The sequence below is a fragment of the Tinamus guttatus genome, unplaced genomic scaffold (assembly GCF_059628265.1).
Source record: "Tinamus guttatus ecotype Peru unplaced genomic scaffold, ASM5962826v1 Tinamus_guttatus_pri_ptg000563l, whole genome shotgun sequence".
Lineage (NCBI taxonomy): Eukaryota > Metazoa > Chordata > Aves > Tinamiformes > Tinamidae > Tinamus > Tinamus guttatus.
Window position 1 is genome coordinate 164,340 of NW_028289097.1, and position 26,284 is coordinate 190,623.

General features: G+C 51.3%; 1 protein-coding gene across 1 annotated transcript; it reads right to left on the reverse strand.

Annotated features, from left to right (window-relative positions):
* Nucleotides 1-823: 823 nt before the first annotated feature.
* Nucleotides 824-25,198, reverse strand: ADORA1 (adenosine A1 receptor). Its single transcript, XM_010216307.2, has 2 exons — nt 24,777-25,198; nt 824-1,661 (listed from the first exon to the last, which is right to left on the reverse strand). Exons 1-2 carry the CDS (start codon nt 25,196-25,198, stop codon nt 1,028-1,030), a joined length of 1,056 nt encoding a protein of 351 aa, XP_010214609.2. The 3' UTR covers nt 824-1,027.
* Nucleotides 25,199-26,284: the final 1,086 nt, after the last annotated feature.

A 26,284-nucleotide genomic window follows, 5' to 3' on the forward strand; every position in this document is an offset into this window, starting at 1 on the left:
TCCCTCATCTTTCTCCCCACTCTCTTTTGCTGCTGTCCTGTTATTTGTGCAGCGTAATCAGCTGCAGTTGCCTCCACAGTGACCAGGGCTGGCTGCTCTGGGGGGTGAAGGGGGCACTCAGCAGGTCCATCTCCCCTATCACGTGCCCTGCACTTCTACCCATAGTCTGCTAAAGAGCCACCCATAAATCTCATCCACCCAAGCTCCTTTTCCTCTCTGCAGCCCCTGCAGAAACCTGCTCCAGTCACTTGGTCATTCAGTGACGTCCACAGGGCATGACCCTCCCAGGGGAGGGAAAGGGTCATAGGAAATGTGTTTCCAATGGGAGAGTAGGGAGTAAGGGATACTGATAAGAAAGGAATCCTGATAAATTTATTCTCTCGACCACCTAATCAGCCCTGGAGTAAATCCTGCCACAGGCCCAGGCCTGACGTTACCCTCTGAGCATCTCCAGCTCTGAGCAGCCCCCAGAGATCACATCCTCCTCCAGTGCAACCAAAATCTCGTTGACTGCTCTTGGCAGCTTCACTGCCACCACTACGTCCCTCTCCCCTGGTACTCAACTACTTCCATGAGCCTGGGGATGTGGAGGCCAGAGGATGAGCTATCCCTCAGAGATGTCCCCACACTTGCCCAAAACCATGCTCCAAGGGGCCCCATCAACAGCAGAGGATCTGCTGGGTGTTTTTTTTTTTTTTTTTTTTTTTTTTTTTACCATTTTACTTTATTTGCATTAAGATAAACAGCACTTTCGTCTGTACAATTTCTTCTTAAATATTTGGCAACCTTTAAAAAAATGAAAAATCAACAACAAAAATGTAAGGAACAGTGCAGGCTACAATATCAAAACAGTACGATGCTTGTGAATAAATAACTTCCTAGAGTAGCTTGGGGATTTGACTGTTCAGATTGTACGGGCCTGGCAGACCCGGCTCTTGGGAGTCCGTGTCCTTTCCCCTGATGGCAGGAACAGCAGGAAGGTGGGAACGTGGGCATGGAGAACTCCGTCTCTTCTCTTGCCTAGCTCCTAGTTGCCTGGCTCGGCGGCAGTGCTGTTGATGTTTTTGTTGGTTTTGCAGCAGAAGTACTGGTTCCAGATTTGCAGGAAGGCTGTCCGGAACTTTTTGATCCTGAAGGCGTAGACGATGGGGTTCATGGCTGAGTTGCCATGGGTGAGGAAGATGGCGATGTACGTGAGGATGTGAGGTGTCTCGCAGGACGGACAGAACAAGGTGATGCAGTTGAGGATGTGCAGGGGGAGCCAGCTCAGCGCAAAGAGGAACAGGACCAGCGCTAAGGACTTGGCGATCTTCAGCTCCTTCCCGTAGTACTTCTGGGGATCAGTGGAGCTGGAGGAGACCTTCTTGTTGAGCTGCTTGCGGATGAGGTTGAAGACTTCCAGGTAGATGAGCAGCATCAGCAGCAGGGGAGGCAGGACCCAGACGAAGAAGTTGAAGTACACCATGTACTCCATGCTGATGACGGTCTCGAACTGACACTTGATGACAAACTCTGTGTGGCTGCCATTCAGCTCCTGAGTCCTCCGCATCTTGTTCAGGTTGTTCCAGCCAAACATAGGGGTAAGTCCCACCAGAAAGGAGATGATCCAACAGCAAGCAATGGCCACCGCTGCACGCCGGGGTGTCACCACGCTTTTGTATCTGTGGAAGAGACAGCGACCTCAGGGAAGGGTTAACACAGCAAGATCCTTTGCCCAGGTTTAAGATAGCTCCCCTTGTGCCAGTGATCATGCTGAGATTGCACCATGCTTTTCCCTCCTTTCCTTAGGAATTTTTGCCACTCATTTGGGTAAGGATGTTAACACTCTGGTGTCTCTGCAGGTGCCCTGGGGATCCCCCACTCTGTCTCCCACTGCCTCCTCCAGGGACTAGGAGAGACCTCGGGGGTTATCCTGGAGCTCTTGGGCTTGATTCAAAGTCAGGAAACAAGTTAGCCTGGACCAGGGTTGGGGGAGTCTGTGTTCAAAATCCATGATCCCACGTGACCCCAATACCTAGAGGGGCTTCAGGCCTCTTTGGCAGCCCATTTTACATATGAGAACCCCACACAGCAGTGGCTGATCTTTTCCTCCCTCTCCCCACACGCCATCCCTCTGCACTGGCCCTGCTGGGACCCTGCCCCAGCTGATTCCCGAGGAAATCTCTAGCAAAAGCTTCCTCTGGGGCCTGCTGGGCTGGAGAAAGGATCCATCAGGGCTAATGGACCCCTGGGGACGCTTCTGGGCAGTCTGTTTCACTTCCTAATGCGCTGGGCTGATCAATAAAACCCTCTTTCATAATGGGACAGTGCCAAGGGATGGAGGGAAGAGGAGAACTGTGCACTGACTTGGCTCTGCCCCCTCCCCAGTGCCACCATGGAGCACACTGGGGCTGTGCCCACCTCTCCGGAGCTTTCCAAGCAGGAAGGGAAGCCTGCTAGATTGATTTTCCCCTTGGCCCTCAGACGAGAGTTTCTCCTTGGAGGCTGAGAGGATTCACAGCCTCAGTGTTATTGCTTTCCACCAGAGGGGATTGAACAAATAATATTTGCTGGGTTTTTGAGCAAAGCTGGTGTTAACCTGACCGAGGGGATTGTATGACAGTGCTGGAAAAGCTGGATCCCTTTCTTGGTCCTCACCTCATGCCTGCAGGCCTAAATTCTGGTGCAAAGATAAAGCAACTTTTTAATACACCAGCCCTGCAGATGAGACCCCACATCCTTCTTCTCCCCCTTTAAGGTCCCGTCTTAATTTTGAGTTCACAGACAAATTGCTGGGATGAGAACACAGAGGGGCACAGCATGGGGCAGGAACATTGGTTCTTAGGAGCCTGGAGGGTTTGGGGCTGCCAGTCCTTCATGATTTTCCCAAATGAACCTGCTCTGGGAAACAATTTCCAGCATCCCAGAGGCAGCCCCAGGTCCCATGGGAATGATATGGCACTGCAGGCTGCTGTTTCCTCTGCAAGCCAAGGCTGGAGCTAGAGGGTGATTTATTCCCTGTGAAGAAGAGAAAGGGCAGGAGACCCTGAGAAAGGCGTAGGACCAGGAGAGCCCGAGCATGGGAAGGCTGAAGGGTCGTGGGGACATTGGTCAAGCACAAAGAGGGGTCCCACCAGAGCACTGGCAACAGAGGGGTACAGAAGATCCTCGTGGGGCTGTGCACTGACCTGTGCATCCCGTGTCACTGGTATGGAGGAAAAAGGCTTTGGGAGGGCTTCTCTCCCCTTCCATCCATAACCCTGCTCGTGCCCTTCTAGGCTCAGGCTCCCGGGGGGAACTAAAGACACCAGGATCAACCCCCTCCCTTGCTCTTTCTCTTTGCAAGCCCTCCTCATGGGCCTGCAAGCCAAGGCTGTGTCCCTGCATGGGATCCCCGATTCCCAGTGTCTCCTAATTTTGCTGAACGTGCCTCTACCCCAGGTGCTCATCTGGTGCTGCAGTGATCATGGGGGAGACAAGGATGCTGGGCAGCACCTGGGCACTCCCTGACCACCTTCCATGGCTTTGCCACCAGCCCCACAGGCACAGAGTCGTGTTCATCCCTTCTCCCCGTCCCTGGAAGCCCAGCACTGCAGCAGGGAGCACAGGGGATGGAGAGACCAGCCCTGGTGATCCCGGCCCCCCGCAGCTCCAGAACATCATGTGTTGCTGCCGATGGTTATCAGATCAGCTGTGGAGGTCGTGGAGACCTCAGGGCGCGTGTGAGCCAGTGTGGTCTGGAGGCTGCAGCACACACACACACACACGGCAGACATTCGTCCCACGCACTGCTGGCATCGTCACTGCCCGTCCATCTCTCCTCCTTGCTGCGTATCCATCTCCTACATTGCTGCACACCCCTCCTCTACCACAGTTAACATCCATCCTCTCCTTGCGACTCATCCATCCCCTACCACATGGCACATCCATCCTCTTCTGGCTGCACATCCCTGGCCTGACACAAACACAGCGTCCTGAGCACAGCCCAACACCATCGCATGGGGCATTTAGTGATGGAGCAAATAAAGGAAAGGCTTGGGAGTGCCCTTCCTGCTCCCGCTTTCCTGCCTTAGATATGCTAGAAGAAAAAAAAATTCCTTTCTTATTTACTTCATTTTGCATTAATAAAGAGATGGAGTTTGGTACGGGTCTAGAAGACAAAAGCACTAGGAAGCACTGGTAATGGCTTGCAATTAATAAATAATCATATTATGAGTTTCACCATCATGATCATCATTGCATTTTTATTACCACTATTATTTTTATTAACAGTTGCCACTAAAATGTCAACAGTAATGGACACTTCCATCATTATAAAATCTGGGTTTGTTTCCTTCATCTGCAGGGTTTCAAGCCTGGCCATATTTTCCAGCTTTTTCCTCCAGACCTCCCTCCATCTGCTGGTCATCTGCCCCTTTCCCTGCCAAGACTGGGAGCAAGGAGCCTGCAGGGAATATAGCAACCATCCATCCTCATTGACCTTGTGGCAAACTGGAATGGACAGGATTTTTGGTTTGGTGCGGAAGCAGGACGTCTTTGAGGGCTTGGAAAACATCTGAGAGAGCCAAGACATCCATTATTGATAGAGTTCTGTTTGTACTACCAGAGGAAGCACAAGAAGTGGCAGCTGGAGGCAGAGGCGGACAAACTGGCCCCAGGAGTCACACAGAGCTAATGGGTAAGGGGATGGAGAGCTGGAGCTCCAGGAGAGACAGTTACTTGTGGCAATATGTGCCAAGAGATGCTTCAGTCTCACAGTTTCTTGGGCTAAGGATGGAATCCTTGGGAGAGATGTTACAGCCCCTCTTCTCCAGGATATTGCAAAATGCTCCTCAGGGCAGTACCCTGGGGACGTTGTCCTGTTTGCTGTCCCTGTGTTATCATCTCCAGAGTAACATCACTAAAGTTCTTCCTTACGCTGGTGCCAGATCACCAGGTTTTGGTACAGCTCTACCTCCTCATCCCTCTTCACTGCAGCTTAGGGAATGGGCTCAGCCCAGCTCATGCTCTTTACACGTTTGTCCCCAAGAAAAGGTAGAGGGTTCATTTCCTAGGTGTCCTATCCACAACTTGATCCAACTCGGCAACCAAGAAACATTCCCTCTTGGTTTGGCTGAAAAACTTTGAAGGATTCCTTGACTCTTTTGAAAGGAAAAACAACAACAACAACAAAAGCTTTTAGTATTCCTTTGAGTACTTTTTTTCCTTCCATAAAATATTTGCAATTGTCCAGCCAGCCCCAAGATGTGGCTTTGCTGGTCCTTGCTCTGGCAGAGTTTATTTCAGTGCAATTCCTGGAAAATTAATTCACTAATGAGGGCAGGTCCTCACTAATTAAATGAAATAGGAGCCAATATGGTAGGAGGATAGGAGGCCAAGCTGACATGAAGCTCATCTGCATCATGAGCACAATAAGAATGAAGCAGCCAGAGCATGTTCTGATCTAATTGAAAAATCTCTAGACAAAAGCACTTTGATCTCAGAGGATTTAGGTTTCTGGTGTTTTTTTCCTGGCTGTATCTTTGCTTCAGATCTTTTAGTGTCCTGGAGGCCATGGATTGGGAAAAATCAGATGTTGGAGCTAGAAGTTGCTGAGAAGTGTGAAGCAGCATCCACCTCCTGCAAGGGAATGGTTCATGGATGGGACATGCCAGTTCCAGCATACCCAGGGAAGGTGGGAAGTGCTGCACAGGGGACACTGCATGCCAGAGGGACCTTGGTCACAGATCCTTTTCAATCCTAACTCTGTACTGGAAGAGTTTATTTCTTCATTCGCTTTTTGACCAACTTTCCTCTGTAATTCTTCTTCCCTTGAGATCTGTTTCGGGCTTAATATAGGTCAAAAGCATTGAATTCAGAAATGTTAAATTTATTAAGGATTTGAAGGTTTATCAAGATGTCTACAAAGGCCTGTTTGCTTTGGGACAAACATTTTAGCACCAACATCCTTCCTGCATTTTCTGTATGTGTTGCCCATTTTCTCAGGTTGGGACAGTCTCCATGTTGACTTTATGTCTTCCAATCGTGGTGGGGCTGGAGCCAGAATTCAGCCTTGTAAATGTTGCTGAAAGTTTTCAATGGGGCCTGGAAAGCCAGCCTGGGTGGTCAGGATCTGCCCCTTGTCCTCTCTGGAGGACCCTGCTGTGTCCTGTATGGGAATGTGCATCCAGAGCTCTTCCAGCCTTGGGGCTGCCCCATTACCCATCCCTCAGAGTCCATGCCTGTAGGGTTCTCCACGTCTCAGGGCTCCCCTCTGAATGCTCAGCCTTCATCTTTGCAGATCTTTAGCGCCAAACATCAACCATGCTCTTGACAACATCCATCCAACGATTGCTGGCAAACTAATGCTGGTGATGTGCCCACATTCCCTGCAAAAACAGCTGGGACTGTTGGATGAGGCACGACGCGCTCTATCTCCTGCCACAGAGGAGTTTTGCACCTTCCTGCATCATCCCTGTCATGTTCACAGCTGGGGCAGGGCTGGAATGACACATCCATGGAGCTAATGTGAGAAAAACAGCTCCCAGGCAGAGGGTTGCAGACACTCTTGCAGCACGTTGCTCTCATGATCACGTCACTTCTGTTTTTTAATTCTGGCTCTCTGAAGAAATGAATATTGGGACAGCTGGTGGGCATGTGCATGGTGATCCTTGACCTGAGAAAAGATGGATGTCAGCCGACATCTGCCAAACCTGGCAGCTGGATGGAGCTCTCCGTGGCAACCCATTCCCACAAATACTCTGAAAATGTTTCCCTAGCAGAAGGACACAGGTCTTACCAGCATCTCCTCTGGGGTGTATGGAACATAGCCCCATCCTGAAGTCTTGTTGCTTGTCAGATGCCAGCCGCCCTGGACACAAGACCTAAACACGCTGTGAGACTGGTCCAAAGACCGCGGAGACTCTTTCTGGTGAGCATTATCCAGAGTCCCTTCAATCTGGAATCAGATGGTTCCTCCTAGCCCCATAGCTCAGCAAACATGGTGTGAGCCGGAGTTACGGCCGCTCAAGCTCTACCCTCAGCAGAGAGAGGAGCTGGGTAGGACCAACCCTCTTCTTTGAGGACCTCCTTGCCCAAAAGATGTTCTACCAGAGCTGACCATCAAAGCTGGGGGATGCAGCTGGCCTGGCCCCTGGCAGGGTGTGCGTGGGGAGAAGCGGTACCAAAGGCCACTGCTGTAGGAGTCCACACCATGCCTCAAGGCTGCTTCATACACGCACCGTAAGAGAGGCTGAAATCATGTTCACTGTGGCTTATAGAGCTGTAAGTTTACTTGGTTGCATGGTTCCTATTGAGGTCCCTCCTGGTCCAATCCATGTCCAGGGTTACAGGGTGGTGTCCTGATTTTACCAGCAGAAAATGACAGATCTTTCTGTAGAAATTACTCTGCAGTGACTGCCCGCAAAGCACAAGAGGTTACAACCAGATGAAGCAGCTGGCAAGTTTGGCAGACATTTCTAACTGCTTTTAATAGCCTGTAATTTTTTAATGGATAAAGGCGATGGTGATTATGAGACATACGAGAGCAAATCCATCCTGCCAAAATTGACTGGTCCCTATGCTCAGAGAGGCTGTGTCCCCAGGGCTTTGGTGAGTGCTTCATTAGCAGTGGGTGAAGCTAGAGTTGGCCACAGCTCTGGCAAAGAGCAAGAAAGAGGCAGAGAAAGGAGAGTCATGAGAAAAGGCTCTGATCTTTGTCAGAGCAGAGATGTGCAGGTTGTGCATAGGATAACACCACGGTTGTGCCCATTTGCAGCTCTCCTGGACCTCAGACAGGATCTGGGGGAGATGATGCTGCCTTGGCATGGGTTCAGGCCTCTCTGGGACCTTTCCTGAGTCCTTGGAGGCTGTTGTGGAATCACCAAGAGTTGCAGAGAGACACAGGCACCTCCAAAAGCACCATTAGTGGCACCCATAGGGACACCTTGGCAAGAGCCAAGGGAGCTATAGCAGAAAAGGGCTGGTATTGGCTAAAGTGCTTCGAGATGGAGGTATGCCATGTCTACAGGGCAGCTGGGCTCTGTTTGGGTCCTGTCACCCCAATTTCTCAATAAAAAGCGTGTGAGCATGTTAAGGATTTCCATCCAGCTGATGGCTTTGGGTATGGGAACAGGCATCTTCCCCCAGCACCAGTGGTCTCAGGCCAGACCTGGGTGTCCAACATATCCCCCCCACCTCTGCTGCTTTCCTGACACCATCAGCTCCAGGATGCTAAGCCCTTGAGCATGCAAATGGCTCATCCCACCTTGAGCTTGACTTTTCCAGTGAGGAAGCATCACCTTGTGACTCTGCTTAAGGGATAATCTCCCCTTCCCACAGAACACACGGACACGCTCACTTCAGGAGTCCAAAGCTGTCATATTTCTGGTTCCAGCTAATGGGTCGAGTTCAATCTTTTCCTGCTGAGCTGCAAGAGACCTGTATTATCACAGCTCTGGTCCCTAGGGTGATAGGGACGACCACAAACACACCAATCCTGGCAAGATTATTGCCAAGAAATCATTGCACCCCTCTCAGGGCTGAGACCAGCCTCATCAGAGCAATAGCTGGCTGGGTTTCTGCAGCCTGCTTCATTTGGGATGCCTGCTCTGGCGGAGGCCCTGGGCTTGAGCGATGAATCACAGCCCATCTTTGGGAACAAACCACAGGCTTCCAGTAACTACAGATCTTCTTCCAGATCACTTTCCAGTTGTCCTGTTCTCAGTTCAGGGAAGAAATGCAACCGCCGCAGCAGCTCTACCGCAGACCGGTGCTGCTGCCTTCGCTTTGGACAACCCAGCGGCTCTCACCGAGACAGGGGTCTGCAAGGGGAAACAGGAGTGTGGGAAGGCAGGAGGGCACAGGGAGGGAGTGTGGAAAGCATGGGAGCCTTGCACGTATCTCTCCTCCAGGATCTCCTCCAGGCATAGGGGAGACCCTGCTGTTGTCCAAAGAAGGCAAAAAAGCATGTCACTGGCGGCGGTTTTTCTCACATTCTTTGTGCCGTATCCTTCAACGGAGCAGTAAATATAAGCCCTTTCTGCACATAAAGTTAATCTTGTTTTCAAACTGGACTTGATTTATAGCATATGGTTGGATCCTAACATGTTCTGATACATGGTCGCTACAACACAGCAGCACTCGGGGAGGTTTCCTGTCCAGCTTCTCCACTCAGCCAAAATGGGCCCTTCATCCCAAACTTGTGTGGGTCCAGGTTAATCAAGAGAATAGGGAAGCCCAGGGCATCCAATGTCTTACAGAAATGGTCATGATTTAATACTCATTTCCATGGGATGGCAGATGCAGGGATGAGCATCCCTGCCCTGAAAGGAGCCCCAAGGCCACCCAAACTCATGGGCAGAAGGGGACCTAGGTGTGCATTGCACTGAGACACAGTTTTTTTCCAGCAGCGACACAAGGTAGTGAAGTCAAGGAAGACCTTCCCATATGTGTTCCCTGCTTCCTTATGGGGTAAAAGGCAGCATTTGGCCTCCTGCACCCAGGCAGCTCTGGGGCTCCCTCCCCAGCTCCACCATGTGTGGTCACAGCCCTCCAGGATTTTCCTGGATTGTTGGCTTCTCCATCCAGGGCCTGGGGGGTAGGTAGAAGTGATTTAACGCCATTGGCAACAGCTTCAAAATAATGAAGCAAGCTGCTGAGGTGGTGGGGGTGGAGAGGGGAAATGTAATGTTCTTGTCATTTGGCTGCTGGTTTCAGAGACCAGCATTTTTGAGCATTTTTCTGCAATGCAAAGTATGAGATGTACTGCTTTAAAAAAAGAAATACTAGCTGAAATTCCTCAGTAGAAACAGGACTTTGAAAACTAGGGCACTGACCAACACTAAGAGATGGGGGGTAAAATTATGAGCATTGATTACGCTGGCGAGTGGGCAGTGTGATAGATTTGAATAGTTTTCAGTGTGTGACCTCCATGCAATAAAGTTACCGGACATTTTTAGTGTCTAAACAGTTTTGTTGTCAAAAGGAGACATTTTGTGTTCAAACATCTCCTTGGAGAGAGGCGGCCTCCCCCCATCCCATAGCTCAGCCCTGCTCTCCCGGGGGCAACCCCACCTCCAGCAAATGACGATTTATGCAGAGCGAGAAATTTGCAATAAGAGATGGTCCAGACCCCCATCCTGCCCTGGAAGTGGGTGCTTTTTGCTTTCTGTGTCTCCTAACACCTTTATGGGGAGATAGATGGATTTGGGCAGAGTCTTGGGTCATCTGTCTCTATGCCAGCCCATCACTGCATGCATCTGGTCACCTCGCAGGTACACAAGAGTCAGCCCTCATCCCTGGCTGCAATTAGCTGGCAGTCAATTAGGCAGGCCTGACCCAGCAGCTGATCTCACGTATCTCTGCACGTCTCTGTGTGGGTAGAGAAGCCAGGGCTCTGTACTAGTGTTGTACCAGGAATAAGGGATAGAAGGAACCTTTAGCTATCTGCGGTGGAAATCCAGATAGACTTTGTTGCAATAAAATTGGCAATTTTTAAATTATTAGTTGCGTTGCATTTGAATTTTTTTTTTTTGATTCAAAAGAACCTATCTGAAATGAGGACTCTCAAAGTCAACCCTGAAGAATGGAGAAGAAGGGGAAAAAGGGAAGGAGAAGAAATAAGGCAATCTTAAAAACTGCTATGTCTGTCAAGCACAGGTTCTGTGAGAAGTCAAAATAAGATGGCAATTATAAAATGCCTGGTGCATTTGTGAGCCTCCATGGCTTTTGCTCCATCTCAAGTGAGAGCCTTGAGGAAACGCTGTGATTTGCAGAAAGCAATTTTGTGCAAGGAGGCAAGTGCCAACTAAAAGAAGGGCCCGGGTGCCGTCTGCATGGCATCAAGTGGACTGCCCACCACCACCACCCTTCCCTGTGCATCACTGCCATGTTCTGCAGGTACTACCAAAAGAAAGGACAAGTTGGGACCCTGGGAACAGCTCAGACCAGTTGAGTCTCAAAGGCATGGACGGGCATTAAAGGGAAGGAGCAGGGCAGAGATATCAAGTGAAAAGAGGGTTCTTGAAACCTGCTGTTGACATTTCATTCACATTCAGCAGGAGTTCGCACCCCTCTCCATGGGCAAACGGGAGATGGGAAACCAGAGATAGCATCTCCTGCTAAAAGGCATTAATTCACCCATGGGGCATGGCTGAGGTGGGTCTTTATCTATCAGATGCAGAAGGATGCTTGAGAGAAAGATATCCTGAATTAGAGCTAGGACAAGAGATTATTATCAGCTGTCATATAATTTCTTGATTTTACACTTCTGCTTGGTAACCGTATCGCTGAAATTGCAGTCAAACAATTTAACTCTTTGATTTCTTAGTCTGCACCTTGTTATTGCCATCCAGGATCATCACAGCACGGTCTGCTGCTGCAGAGGGAACATTTTCCTTCATGCACTTAGTCTACTCCAAAGATTAATACATTCAAAGCTGAAAAAATGGCTGGGAGCTGGCAAAACAAGAGTTTGTTTTCCCTCTCTAATGTCTAAATAAGTATTAGGAGGGCAGATGAGATCTACTGTTTGTAAACCTCAAAGGACATGGTAACCCCAAACAAACAGTTCAACATCCTCTATACAATTAATATTTCCCCTGCTTAAAAGATCAATTTCAAATGAAAAATGTGGTTAGATTATTATTATTATTTTGTTAATGAGTTGACTATACGTGCTTTCAATTAATGAAAACCATTTTGGAGGTGTCGTTTTTCACGACAGCTGGATTCCAACTTCTGTATGAATACAACTTGCCACAAATCATGAGTAAAATCTGTGTTATGCACTCTGAAATGCAACAAAAATGAGAAAAGTGAGGATCAGAGTGCACACGTGCTAAGCCACAAAAGTATTTATATATGGAGAGGAACCTGCCCAGAACAGATCTATATATCGTGACCAGACAAATGAAACACCAAACTGAAAGTGAAGGTTCCGGTCAACATTGCAATCAAATGTTCCCCCATCACAAAGAATTGATCTTGAATCAAGAAAGCAAATAAACATTGCAAGTGCAAATGTGATATTTGTTATTTAAATCATATTTCCTGTTTCAGATGTAAATGATTTATTTCCTTGGAAGAAAACCAATTCACCTCACTGCCCAGAAAGAACCAACTCAGTATTTCCATCAGAATGACTGAGAGGAAGAGCTGAGACCCAAGACCAGGAATTACAGTGGAATACATCGGAGTGGAGTAAGCTACACATTGCATATCTTCCTAATTACCTTGGCAATTACATCTAGGCAAAGTGCAATGGGCAGACACACCCTGGGTCTGCACAAGGCCCTGTAGGATGAAGTCCTCTCCATGGGTGATGACTGTGTTGGTCCCTGTGGAGCCTGCAAGGGATTTTGACTTCTCCTTTCCTGTTTATTTGATGCCCCTCAACCTCCTTTCGAGAAAACAGGTCCCCTGTGAGCCCATAAAATGCCTGTGCCCCAGCAGCACTGAAGGTCCCAGTCAAGTTGCTTCCGTGATTTGCACGATGTTGCCCTATCCATCGGGATGCAGACCATCCCTTTCCCATGCAGCTCTGCTTTGACTGCTCAAGGACATTGATGCACAGAGTCATTGGCACTGAAGAAAAAAAATATTGCTTTTGGAAGCAGCATCCTTCGTGAGTGCTGGAAGTTTTAAATCAACCATTATTGTTAACAGCGCAGAAAAGAAAGAGAAATAATTTCATCTGCAAGAGTGTGCTAATTATAGCTATGTCTGAGACAGCATTTCTCAGTTGTGGCCTTTTGGTGCTTTAGGGAGGTTTGTAGCATCATTCCCTTTGAGAACAGATGGGGCAACTAAGTTGAAGGGGGGGACTGTGACATGCCAAGTGAAGCAAGATGAACCAAGTTGAACAAGAAAGCATCCCCGGTGCCAAGAGCTGGCGCTTTCCTGACCCGAAGAAGGCTGAGCAAATAAACATCCTGGTCTCTGGATGCAGGGAGAGGAATAGTCCAAGACAAGGTAGAGACATAGCCCAGGAAAGAGATAGATGCCCAAAGTGGCCTGGGAGGAGTCAAAAGATTTTGGGACAGCATAGGAGAGCAGGGATTTGGGGATTACTTCCTCCTCTGTTTCCTTTCTGTGGTCAAAGGTTTCCAATAAGACTAGAAATTGAACCACCCCCAACCCTAATGGCAGCAGCTGTTTTATATTTCTCTGCTGATGGGGTCACCGATGACGGCTCCTTTCACCCAGGATCTGCCCGTTCCGCTGTCCCCGTTGGACGTGCGCCTACGTGCCCGGCGGCAGGTTGCACCAGGCGCCGAGCGCTCGCAGAGCCGAGGATGCTCCGCTCATTGCTATTCTGCAGGGCAGCCCTGGGGCTGTGGGGCTTTTTGTGCCCACCCTGGACAGTGTCAATCGCTCTTTCTTGCCAGGGGGGCATCCTGCCCCAGCAGCTGCGTGTGGCGCTGCCAGCTGCGGTGTCTCCCTGCCAAGAGCGCGGCCGGCCTCTGGGATGGCTGGTTTCTGTCCCCATTCAGGGCACCTCAGGTGATGTACCTAGGAGGACCAGGTGCCTTTTAGTCTCAGCACCCATGCTGGGCTCAACCTGCAGCCCACTCAAGTCCACCTGCCCTGTGTGTGCCAGGATCACTTGGGAAAAGCATCAGTTTTCCTCCAAAATAAACCACTATTGTTCATTGCAGCTCAGCTGCGCTGACTGTCATTGCTCCAGGCTCTGAGAGGGTCCTAAGATCTGCCTGTCCCTCCTGGGAGCCTTTTCTCAATCTCAGGGCCCGCTCCATGTTCCGTGTCCCCATGGCCTCTGAGCCAAGCTGTCTGCTGGGTGCCCTTGTAGGACCCTGTGCAAAGAGGGGCCATATAAGAAGTTAATAAGGTTGAGGTGACTAGGTACCTAATTTCGCTATTTGCTTCTGCTACTTATGCTGAGCCCGCCTGCTCTTGCCGCAACCATGAGATATCAGCCGTGAAGAACTGATAACTGCAAATAATGTATGAAGGAGTTGCAGCTGTCTATAAAAACATGAACTTTTTCCTGAGACGGCGCGGATCTCACGCAAACTGTAAGAGGTCCGCCACCGGCCAGCTACTAAAAGCTTGCTTTTCAACCCACCAGGTTGAGTGTGCGGGTGGTTATTGAGATTAAGGACTAACGCCCTGAACCCTTGTGAACTGAGTCTGGGTTCCCTTGTGCCCTTTGGGTAGGTTCCTGGAGGATTTCTCCCCCTCCTCCTTCCAGACAGGCATTTCCTTCCAGCCCATTGCTTTCTACTTTGAAATGACTCCTGTGTGTGTCATAAAGAAACTCATCTCTCAGGTCGATTCACCAGGTTTTGTCTTCCATATGATTTCCTCATTTTTCCCCATTATTTTCTGTACTACAAAGACCAGAAGGTTCCCATGCTCCCCCTGCTTCCAAGCCAGAATATCAAAGCAGGTAATAATACCTTCTGAATTTCAGTCCCCTCTTGACTCCTCCAATGCTGCTCTGATTGGTCCCCCTGAGCCTTCTTTCCATCCAGAGGCTCCTGCTGTGACCTCTTGGGATGAGTCACTCCTGCCTGTCAGGCTGATTTTGAGCATGGCCGTTTGGATGCGGTGGCTATGCAGACCCAGTCCCTGAGCAAACCCCTTTGCCCAGTCCTGCCTAATCAGCCTCGAATGCTCAACAACTCCCAGGTCCCAGAGTAGTGGCTGCCACATCCCATTGTAGCGCAAATCCATGCACAATATCCCCTCGCACTCAGAAACAAGCTGCTTTGGGAAGTCCTGGACAGGAGATCTGGTTTGTTCTGGCTTCACTGACTGCATGATGACATGACCAGCCCCATGGATGCTGGCAGTGGGTCTGTGGTTCTTCATATCAGAACGTAGTAGGCTTTGTACTAGTTGTCTCCATCCAAGCTTGTAGCCAAAATCACACTTCTGGTCAACAGAGTCAACCTGGGACGTGGCTGAGCTCATCCCAATGCTAGGAATAGGCCAGAAAAAACCATGCTGTAATGCACCCTGGGGCGTAGAGAGAACTGAGGGTGGCTCAGCTGTCGGGGACAACATGACGTGGGCTATGCTGTGACATGGAGCTGGGGAGGAGGTTGGTGCTGGCTGGCTGCAGTGGCAGAGCAGTGCCCCAGCCTGCCCGCGCACTCAGTCCCAGCCCCATGAGTCACCCACACTGGATGGCACGGAACGGAGGTGGGACTGTTTCCACAGAGGCCAGATGATGACAACACCTCCCACCTATGGAGTCAAATTCTTCGTCTCTGGGGTGGCGGTAGGTTCAAGAGCTCCCTGTCAAAGGGCTCCTACATGCCCTTAGCTGCCTCAGGCTCAGCTGGCTGGGCTGTGGGGCTGATCCTGACTAATTCATGACGTGCTACCTGCAGGCCTGGGATGGGCTGGGCTGAAATGACTGTGTCTGTTTGAAAAACCGTCCTTCGTTAGGGTGCTTCAGTTATTGCTGTGGCTATATGAAGTCTTTGGAAAAGACTGGGCACATACCATACATGTATCGTCATCACATTCATCGACTCAGCATTGCTGAAAACACCCCAGTCATTCTGGGAAAGGGAATCCAGCTCTGAAATGCTGTTGGGAGTGTGGCAGAGAATGTCTGGGTGATTCTGAGTGTTTTAGGGTCCCTACTGCTCAAAAACTTGTTTAGAGAGCTATCATATCATGGACTCAGGACCACTCTTCACTCACCACCCCAGTGCCTGGGCAGAGTTTTGCAGTCCTTGGATTGCCATCAATGGAGAGCCCTTATTTTGGCCCCAAAACTCAGTTCTAGGAAAATCAGCCTTGAGCATCAAGCTTGGAGCTGCAGCATTTTATTACTCCTTGCCTTGCTTTGCTTTGCTTTGCCTTGTCTTGCCTTTCCTTCTATTTTTCTCCCTCTTCCCTAAAGCCCAAATACGGCCTCCCTTCAGCCAGATGGACACAGAAATTCTGGAGCAGGAGGTGGGACCTGGCGGGTTCCCAAACAGATCCATCTCTCCCAGGATTTGTGTCAAGCCTGCCAACTTTGCCTGAGTTACACCATGTCAGAAGACCAGCAGGTCCTTCATCCACTTTCCATACCTCTGCTTGAAAGACGGAGGCAGTGGGTGAGTGAGGGGAACAGAGATTTTGCAGTCACTCCATTGTCCATCCCACCATGACCAGTGGTCCTGGCAGTTGGTCCTCCACAATTTTGGATGGAGATGGAGAACTCATGGACAATTCCTATTGTCATGGGATGATGGAAAGCAAGCATATTGGGTCCCCACTGTACAACATCCCCTCTGTGTGCTTCACAGAGCAGCTCCTTTTGGGCTGTTTGTTAAAAACATACCCAAATCACTGCTATGGGGATGGCAGAGCCCTGCTGGGTCCCATCCACTCATCTCAGTCTGGTTTGACAGCTGTTCTCACAGCAGGATGAATTTATGGGCAGGAATTTACACACTGTATGGCTTCTGTAGGTTCATCTCAACCGTTTCTGACTCTCTCAGGAGACGGAGATAATGTCACTTTCAAGTAGATCAGACTGAAATGTGTCTCTCAGTGCTTTTGACTGTAGGTGCAGCACATCTGCAGCCCAGAAGGACCTTTTGGCTTCCTGAAGAAGCCCTGTTTCACATTGTTATGTCTAGCTAGAGCACCATGGTGCACCCCGGGATCACAGGGGAGCCCTGCTGTCTAGTACCCTAGGGACAGCTGTGACATTAGACAAGGGTGATCACTGCATAGTGCACGAATGGAAATGCCAGGTCATCCTGGGGTGTCTCAGCATCTAAGTTCACGTCTCCCATGTCCTGACCTTCATCCCTGCCAAAGTGGATAGGTCACCCTGTGCAAGCCATGTTGCTGCTCTGTGCCTCAGTTTCCTTCCCTGTAAATGTGCTTCTGCCCTCGGTGGGAACATGCCTTCAGATTTACTTCTGACACCTTGTCAAGGAGCAATGTTTTAACCTCAAAACTAGTAGAAATGGAAAAAAAAAAACAATTAAAAAAAAAACTGTGAAAATCTTCCCGGAGTGTTATTTTGGTATATGCAGGAAGACACAGGCTCTGCCAAGGGCACAGATGTTGGCTTTTAGCTAACGGGGTCAGGGCGAAACGATCCCCTGGGCAGATTACCCAGTGCAGGGGCTGTGTCTGCCCCTGCTCAGAATAAGGTCCAGAATAAGCTGGGGAGCTGCTGCCTGGCCTGCCCGTCCTGGCTGCCTGGAGGTCACCCACCTCTGTCTGTCATTTTAATCAGGAAAGTTTGGGATTGACCTCGAATATCAGCATGCCTGGGCATTCCTACTCAGGAATTAGGAGGAAATTCTCCGATTTCCCTCTGTGGTGCTATGAAAAGGGCACCCCCGCCAGAGCTTTGCCATATCCCGCACTCATCCTGGATCAGTGACAGCATGAAACCCATGCTTTTCCCCCAAGATCTCAGGAGATGACAGCCCAGCTTGCTTCTCTCTAGCCCGCCTCTCAGTGCTTGTAGTTGTTCTGAGTGACCTGATTTTTTTCTGCAGACATCTCGTGGTGCTGCTGTGGCAGCTGCGTGTGCTCCCGGAGCGCCTAATCCCGGCATCCCTTCCCCGCAGGAAGAGCCCTGCCTGCGCACGGATGCAGCGTTGATCTCCGACTTAGCGCACGCTCAGCTGAAAATTACTCCGTGCATCACAGAGCCTGGCTAAAAGCTGGCTCATGTAGGTATTTATTGGGATTTTAAGAAAAATATAACCTACTGGAAAAATACCTGTGGAGGGAAGCTTGTTTCCAATGCTCAGATCATTTCAGTGACACCAGACTTGTGCTCCAGGTCTGGGCTACAAACTTGATCCCAAATCAGCACTAAAATTACTTTAGCTGAAACCTCTTGATCTTCATTTCTCCAGTGCTTCCCCCTTTCCCAGTTTAGCAGAGTCCCACAAACTCAGACATCTCAGGGGTGAGGATGCAGGTAAGGATGGAAACTGAAGCATCTCACATGTGTTGGCAGTTACTGATCATCTCACTGACCCTTACAACACCCTGTGGTTAAACCAGACTCTGGAGCAAGATTGTGGCAGTAAATCTGGGGATAGATCCATCCTAGGCATAGATCCAGGGATAAATCCTTGCTGGGTTCAGCTCTATTCTTGAAAGGACAGAAGCATCTGGCACTGTTTGATCGTGGACTTACCAGTGCAGAGACCATTTCTGCATTTGTACAGCACCTTACACAGAGGGATTGGGTGCCAGGCATGGATGCATCGTCAGGGTATAATTATAATATAATTATAAATAAAAATTATGCTCTCTCTCCCTATAATATATATATAATTATAAATATAATATAATTATAATTATAATGCACCATCCAGCACTTGGACAAACATATATAAGGAAGGATGGAGCTTTTTCTTTGACTAACACACACTGAAGGATAGTTAGTGAGACACCCCCCAGCAGCAATCCTGTCTCATGCTCCCAGATCTGAGTCACCTGGATGTTTTAGAAACATTTTCTCCAAATTAAAAAATAAGCCTTAGAAGAACCACAGCTGGGTTTCTTTGCTTGTTTGCCTGGGCAGACTTCCTTGCTGTTGCCCTGGTTTATCATTTGCTTTGGACAGGCTGGTTGGATACATTTCCTACGTCTCAGCTTCCCAGAGGACTCTCAAATGAAAAGCATCACCTTGCAGGCAGATTGCCCTCAAGCACACTTCCTTTTCTTAATTTCATTCCATTGATGTCTTTTTTTTTTTTTTTTGAGCTCAAAACCTGGTTCCAGCCTTAAAAATTATTTGTTAGGTTTGATACCATCTCCTTTCAGATGGCACCTTCTCCAGGGTCCCACAGGGAAAGGGCAGGGGGACACCAAGCTCCCCAGCCTCAGCAGAAACCTCCCCACGTCCTTCCCATCCGTGTCCTCCGTCTTTGCAAGTCTCTATGTCTGTGGAGGCTTCCAGACATTCAGAATCCACAGCACAGGAAGATTTCACCATTCTCCTCCTGGGAATTCAGGACAAAGCATGGTCCCATACCAAGGCCCCTCTCATCTACCTCCTATGGTGGTGGGTATCCGCCATCCTCCTTCCAAGATGATTCCTCAGCCCTCAGTGGAGGAAAGGGGGAAAAAATGACTCAGACGTACACCCTGCTCCACGACCCATCTGGCCACCAGCAAGAGGCTTCCTAAGGCTTCCTGTAAGCCATCCTCAGCTGGCCCCATGCCGGTGGCTCTTGGCAAGCACCAAGAGAAGGGGAAAGAGCGCTGCAATCCTGGCAAGGGCTGCAGCTCCAGCTCCTATCCTTACTGGTGTTGCCCCAAATAGGGAAAAGGAGGACTAGAGGCTTCATTTGCACCCGGGCCTGAATACCCCCTGACACAAGCAAAGCGCAGCCCCCTTGCACTGTGTCCATCCCCTGCTGCCCCAAACCTTGCAGGGGCCTGTTGCAAAGAGCTGGGATTTGCCCTCCTGCCTTGCAGGAGCTGTGGGTTGGGGCTGGTGGGTGCTTCTGCCATTCCAGAGCTGTTTTATCTTCCAAGGCTCAGGACGTGGCCCTTTGGCAACAGCAGACTGTGCCAGAGCTGTCCTCCAAAGCCGCTCACAGAGCCAGCTTTATCCTCACAGACCCCGCTTTATGCTGGGCTCTCCCTCTGCTCAGTCCTCTATTCCCCTCTCTGCTCCTGATTTCTATTTCCTAGCAATTTCCACCCCACTTTGATCTAATTTCCGCAGCTCTGCAGCCTCACACAAAATGCAGCTCATCCAGATTGGAAGCTCCTGGGGGAGCTGCGGTGGGAAGGACAGGATGATGGGGGAGCACCCAGCACCCCGGTGTGCAGCCTTAGACACAAAGGGCAGCCAGAGGTCCCATGGGTTCCTGCTACAGGCAGATTTCCCCAGTTTGTCCCTTAGTGGCATGAGCTACAAAGCACTTGAGGAAGGAGATGATGGGCCAAAACAAGCAGGTGGGGGGAGGCCCTGCAAGGAAAACCCGAGACAAGACCTGTCTGCGTCCATGCATCCGGCCACCCCATGGCCCCTTGCTGGTTGAGACAAGTCCTCAAGACACCGGTTCTTCAAAACCTCCAGACACAGCATCTCCGAGTGGAGACAGGCGCCGAAGGAGCCACATCCCTCCCCAAACATCCCCCCCACCAGCATCCCCCTCTGCATCCTGCTGCAGAGAGGCTGGAGGGCCAGTTCCTGCTGGACGCTCCCTGTCTGTCGCTTCCCCTCCTTTTGAACTCCTTTCATCTTCTCCCGGAGCGGGGAACGTGGCTGCAAGGAGGAAGCATGGGCTGGCCCGGGGGATCCTGCTGTGCTGCTGGAAACGGGGCGCCTGGGGTGCTGCCTTGAGGCTGGGACGGCAAGGAAGGATGTGAGAGGGGAGATGGGGGGCTCTTCCACCAGCATGAGCACATCAGATCTATTTTAGGTGGTTTCCAGCTGTTTGAAACAGCTCCTGCAGTCTGGGAAGTACAATACCCCCTTCTCCAGCCTGCTCAAGCTGAGCAATGTTCCTACATCCCCCCATAGCAATGGTGCTTCAGAGGGTTTTGGGACAGAGGGAGAGGGTTTGTTGGAGCAACACAGTTCCCAGACTCTGCTGGTGGCATGGGGTGCTGAGTTTGCCTCCTAGCTCTTCACCAATCAACATACTTCTGTCTCCAAAGTCCCCTTCCCTCTGGTACTCAAGACCTTCAGGTGGAGGGAAGGTCACTAAAAGGAAGAAGAGACTGAGAAAATCCCTTTTATTTTTTTTTTTTTCCCTCTCTAAGAAATTACCTGCTGCTGAAGTTGCCAGGACATTCATGGGCCTCCATGCTGCATGCTGAGCCCAGATATCCCTGTCCAGGCTCAGCACGAGTGTGTCTGGAGCCCACTTTAGGGAGTCCCCTAAGTAAGGACTGCCCTAAAGACCCAGGCTGGCAGTGGAAAAGCCATCCCTGACCCCGTGTCTGCTTGGCCAGCCTGCCCTCGGCTCCATGGGGAAGCCAGCCATGGGATAAGGAGGCTGCACCACACCTTGTTCTCCCCTCTTTGCCAAGCTGCACTTCCAGCCCCAGCTCAGCACTGCCTAATTAAACAGAAAGCTTTGAAAGCCTGATGGTGACTTAGTTTCTCCTTCAGTCAACTCTTTCCAGCCAACAGTCCTGTCTTCTTCTCATCCCTGCTGGCCACCATGTGACAGGGACCTCGGTGGCACCTGAGATCCTTGTGCATCCCTTCAGGGTTTCAGAAACGCAAGCAATGCCCTGCAAGGGAAGCTCTTAGTGCTTTTGCTTGTTCTTTTGCTGCTGGCATGAGGGCGGCATGGAGATTTAAGGAGCTGCTCCCGTTCCCCGCCAGCCGCCCCTGAGAAATGCATTTCCCCTTCCAGTGCTCGGAGCGTTTTCCTGAGCCTCGTCAGAGCCAGTGCCAGCCCTGTGCAAGCTGATAGCAGCACCCGGGACATAAGGGTGGCACAAGAGAAGCCAGCAGGGACCCCGTCCTCCCTACTGGGGCACGTGTTGGTCACACTGTCGGGCATCCGCTCCCTGTGCCAGGCTTATCTCGAGCCTTTCTCTGAGCAGCCCTGTCTTGGCACAAGTGCAGGGTACAGCACGCACGCTGTCTCCTGGCTCTGTCCCATCCAGGCCCGGCACTGGCCAGCCATGCTCCACACCTCCGTGTTGCAGCACATGCCCCTGCTCCATGTTCCGGAGTGTTTTCCTCCCTAGCTCCAATGTTTGCAAACCTCCAGCTGCTGGAGGAGCCCAGGAGCTCCCATCTCTGGAGATGCCTCCCTTCATGAGCTGCTCTCCCAGGCATGAGCTGCAAAATGTGGGTGTAGAACATCTCCCCCTGCCCCTTGGGAATGTCTGGGTTTGGGGGTCATGATTTACCCTCAGTCCCTGCTCTTCCCATCAGTTCTGTCTGCTGAGTCCTGGCCATGCAGCCCAAAATACATGGGTGCTGCATGGGTGATGGACTTGTTAAGGTGAGCACTCACAGAGCAGGGCTCTGACCCTCAGACACCAGGGAGAAGGCGAGGAATCAATAGCCCCACTGCCACGATGAGGATACCCTCCTTGCAGGGGATGCAGCTTCCACCCAGGTGCCAGAGCCCCTTCTGGGCACAGGATTGATGCAGTCTGGGCAATGCCAGGAGAAGCGAGATCCGCATCCCCACACATGCTGCCAGCTATCAGGCTACAGCAGGGGATATTTTTTAGAGAGGGAGACAGAGTTACCCAACACACCCTTCCTTAAAAATCAGTGCAAGTCAAGTACGAACCAGCCCTAGCTGCGAGGACATTTCACTGGGTGAAACAAGTTGACCAAAGCAGAACAGATAAATCATCCCTTGAAGCATCCAAGCTAGTTCTTGGCTATAAGAGAAGTCGAGGCAACATGCAGCGATGGAGGTGGCCTGGCAGTGGGCACCTCATGAGGGACCTAAGTCCTGCCAGGGCATCTCAGGCTCCTGGTGTCCAGCACCACTTTGCACATCTATGGGTTTGGTGTCACCGAGAGGAGAAAACTGTGAAGCTGTGATTCAACTTTCAGCACCTGGGCCCATAAAAGGTGTTTCAGCATCATATTTCGGTAATGTGCTTTTGGCATCCAGCAGCAAGTGAAGAGAAATTTGGCACATTTTTGATTTAGAAAATATCCTTCACCAGTGTTTTCGACCCTATTTGTGTTCTCCGATGCTATTTCATTGCTGCTTTGCCTAGGACATGAATCAACTGGCTAAAATCACAGCACTTGCCAACTGCAAGGAATTAGCAACAGGGAAAGAAGGAAACGTCCAGTGACAAGAAAACAGAAGGGCTGGAGAAGCCAGCCTTTCAAAAGTCTTTCAATTCTAAATTGGGATACAAGAGCCATAGTAAAAATCTCATGATACCTAGTGACTGAGCACAAAACAGGATGACAAAATTCAGAATCCATATTGCACAAGAAAAACCTGACCAAACTATAGGTGGCATGAAGGATTCTTGGGAGTCCCAGCTTTCTTGGGAAAGATTCTGTTGGCAGAGCAGAAACTTCCCTGAAAAGGCCCATTTGATGCTCAGACGCAGTAAGGGAGGAAAGAGACTTTGTTTGAATTTGCTAGAAGAAATGACAGACGAGGAGCTAGAGAGTGTTGCTATGTAAAAACCTGCAGCCCTCCCACGTCCTGAATCCATCCCCACCTCCAGGAGGATGCAGGAGATTCAGGAACGCTCTGAGAGTGATGACAGGGTGAGAATTGCACAGCACGTTTGGGTCCACAGGATGGGGATTTTACTGACCAAGAGAACTGCACTGAGCTGGGAAGTTGGCAAAGGCCCACGAAAACGTGTGTGGCACAAAGGAGTTGAGACCATGTGAGACTGAGAGGGCGCCCGGGAAGTTCTCCGATGAGACCCAAAGGAAGAGCTGCTTTGCGGTAGTTCCATGTGGGATGCATTGGGGCAGGATGATTTCCAGAAGGGATTGGACAAATTCCCAGAAGATGGAGGTGCTCCAAGAGAGCTCAAAAGCTAGCGATCGCCAGAAGCTGAGTGGGTAGCAAGGACTTCTCGCCTGACACACACACACTTCTTTCCCCAAGCATCCGCTGCCAGCCACTGTTAGGGGAGAATCCCCAAAGCAGCAGATCTCTGGCTCAAACCAATGGATCTGGGAATGCCAGGCACTCCCAAGCCGCACTGCAGGGTGCCTCCTGCCCCATCCACCTGTATGAGGAGACAAGGGAGTCTTGTCCTGAAAAGAGGTCCTAGTCCCACAGGAGCACCTTACAGGAGGGCGTTTGGTCTCTTTGGTGGTCCTGACACTGATACTCTGAGGAAGGGGGTTGTATCCAGGGGGGCTCGAGCTGGTTGTGCTCGGCCAGGTTGCAAGTCAGCAGCGCTGCTGTTCTCATGCCCACCTATACTGCTTGCATGGACCACTGCGCTCCAAACTGGTCCTCAGCACCGACTTTCCCCCTCCTCTCTTAGCCAGGATGCAGCTGCCTGCCATTCCCTTAGGGAATGTTTCTTCCCCTCTGGACTTTGTGGGACCCATGACCAGCCTTTCCACAGCACAGCTGAACCACAGCTTGAGCTCTCTGCAGGTCACCGCGAGCGGGAGCTTTCCTGCAGCCCATGAGCCTGGAAAACACCCTGTTCTCCTTCCTACAGCCCAGGGATGTTCTCATGCAGCACAAGGGGGACTGACATTGGGAAAGGAGATGAAGACACCCATGCCAGGGTGTCCTTGGGGAACAGCACTGACACTGTGCATCGCATCCTGTCCTGACCTTTAACACCCCCTGCTCTTGCCACAGAGCTGGCCACAAAGGGCTCCAAAGGGACTGTGGCACTGCACTGGCCAGGAAGCAGTTAACTCTCTCCTCTCGGAGCCACACAGTTCAAAATAAGTGTTTCCACTGGCGGATGCCCAAGCATAACAGCAAGGTGGCCGGGCTGTGTTTGCAGCGCGCTCAGGTTTGTCAGCAGGTGTTGAGAAGGGATAGGATGGAGAAAGGAGTTATTTGCAGGTCAGTCTTATAGGCAGGGTTCTCCCTGGGGAGGTGACCTGGGGGTCTTGTCCCAAAGGATGATGCCATGTGCCCCAAGGAGGCAGGTCCCTAGCTCTAGGAGATCCTCTCAGCAGGGAGAACCTGGGATAAAGACAAATGCATCTCTCCCTTTCTGCAAGCAAACTGAAGCCCATCACAGCCAGCGCCTGCTGAGATCAGTGCTGGAGCCAGATGTTCCCTGTCCCTCCAAGTGGAGTTAACACTAGGACACTTTCCTCCTGTTCTGGCTGCTCCTAGGAGAGCTGGTGACCTCCTCAGTCCCCTAACCCCCAGCAGCAGTCACCATAGGACCAAGGCACAGAGCATTTTTCCTACCTGACGGGGATCTTCACTCGCAGGTATCGGTCCACAGCAATGGCCAGGAGTGCCAGGATGGAGCTCTCGGTGAGGATGAGCACGGGGCAGGCCACCATGAGGCAGCTGTAAAACTCTGTCTGTGGTCCGATGTTGATGATGATGGCCAGGGGGATAACCAGGGCTCCCACGGCCACATCAGCCACTGCCAGCGAGACGATGAAGCAGAAAGTGGCATCCCGCAGTGCCTGGTTCATCTTTACAGCCCAGATAACCAGGATGTTGCCTGGCACGGACACCAAGGCGATGAGGACTTCGATGGAGATGTAGGCAACCTGGAAAGCTGAGATGGACTGTGCCATGATGCTCTGGTCCCCTCCCCACGAGCGTGGGGATCCTTTGGGCACCTGCAAATGCACGAGGAGGCAGTGAGCTAGCGGCATCAGGCGGGAGGTAGCCCGCGGAGCGGGGCCAGGGAAAAAAGTCTCCGTCTGCACCTGCCTCTGTTGCCCCCGTTTCCTTGGGACATGGCCAACTCCTGAGCCCCTGTCCCTCTCCATCCCACAGCAACTTGCTTTGCAAATGCTCCTGAGAGTCCGCCGTGCCCCTGCACCTCCTGCCGCTGGTGCTGGCACCCGCTGTCCCCACACGGTTCCCAGTGGCCGTGCTCCAGATCCTTGCGGACGCGACAGCCGCTCCACTCCCCTCCCATCTGCTTTCTGCTGCGAATTTGCTTCGGCCGGCCAGTCCCCCAGCCCCAGCCGCGGCTGCTCACCTTGTCCTGGGAAGCAGGCGCTTTTTTTGGAGGTGCTCCACCGCAAAACGGAGCTCTTCAGCGCCCGGGGGGCATGCTGGGCGGGCACCGGAGGGATGCTCAGCGCTCTGGGTGCCCTTCGGCCGGCTCGGCTCGGCTCGGCCCGCGTCCCGCCCGGCTCCCGCAGCCTCCGCCAGCTTCCAGCGGGAGCTGGAGCATCACATGGCGCAACGCGGCGGCTCCTGCGGCGGTTTAAAGAGCGACTGACCCGGTTTAGGGCTCGCGGCGCAGAGCCGAGCGGAGCGGGGAAGGCGCTGGGCTGGAGCGGGCTGCGGCGGGGGCGGGAGCCGGCCGGCCCCGTTGGCTGGCCCGGGATGGGGAGGCAGAACCGGGGCAGCTCCGTGACAGGGGGAGGCCCCGTGGGAGGAGCCGAGTGGAGCTGGGAGCGGTGCTAGAGCCAAGCAGCAACCCCACGAGTTGCCTCATGCTCTGAACTCGCTTTGGGCCCCGGTTTTAGCATCAGGACCAACATTAAGGTCTGGTGTCAGCACGGTTCCTGGAGGGAATGTCAGCCCTGAGGCAAAACCAGAGCCAGCCTCAGCTCTGAGTGAGCAAGGACCTGCAGGACCCTGTGCAAAGAGGGGCTGTATAAGAAGTTAATAAGGTTGAGGGGACTAGGTACATAATTTCGCCATTTGCTTCTGTGAACATAGCTTGCTACTTATGCTGAGCCCCCCTGCTCTTGCTGCAACCATGAGATAAGATATGAGCCGTG

Coding starts and splice junctions, on each gene's coding strand:
- ADORA1 (XM_010216307.2), bottom strand. CDS start 25,198: ATGCCGCTAGCTCACTGCCTCCTCGTGCATTTGCAGGTGCCCAAAGGA. Junction 1,662..24,776: donor CGAGTGAAGATCCCCGTCAG/GTAGGAAAAATG, acceptor TCTCTTCCACAG/ATACAAAAGCGTGGTGACAC.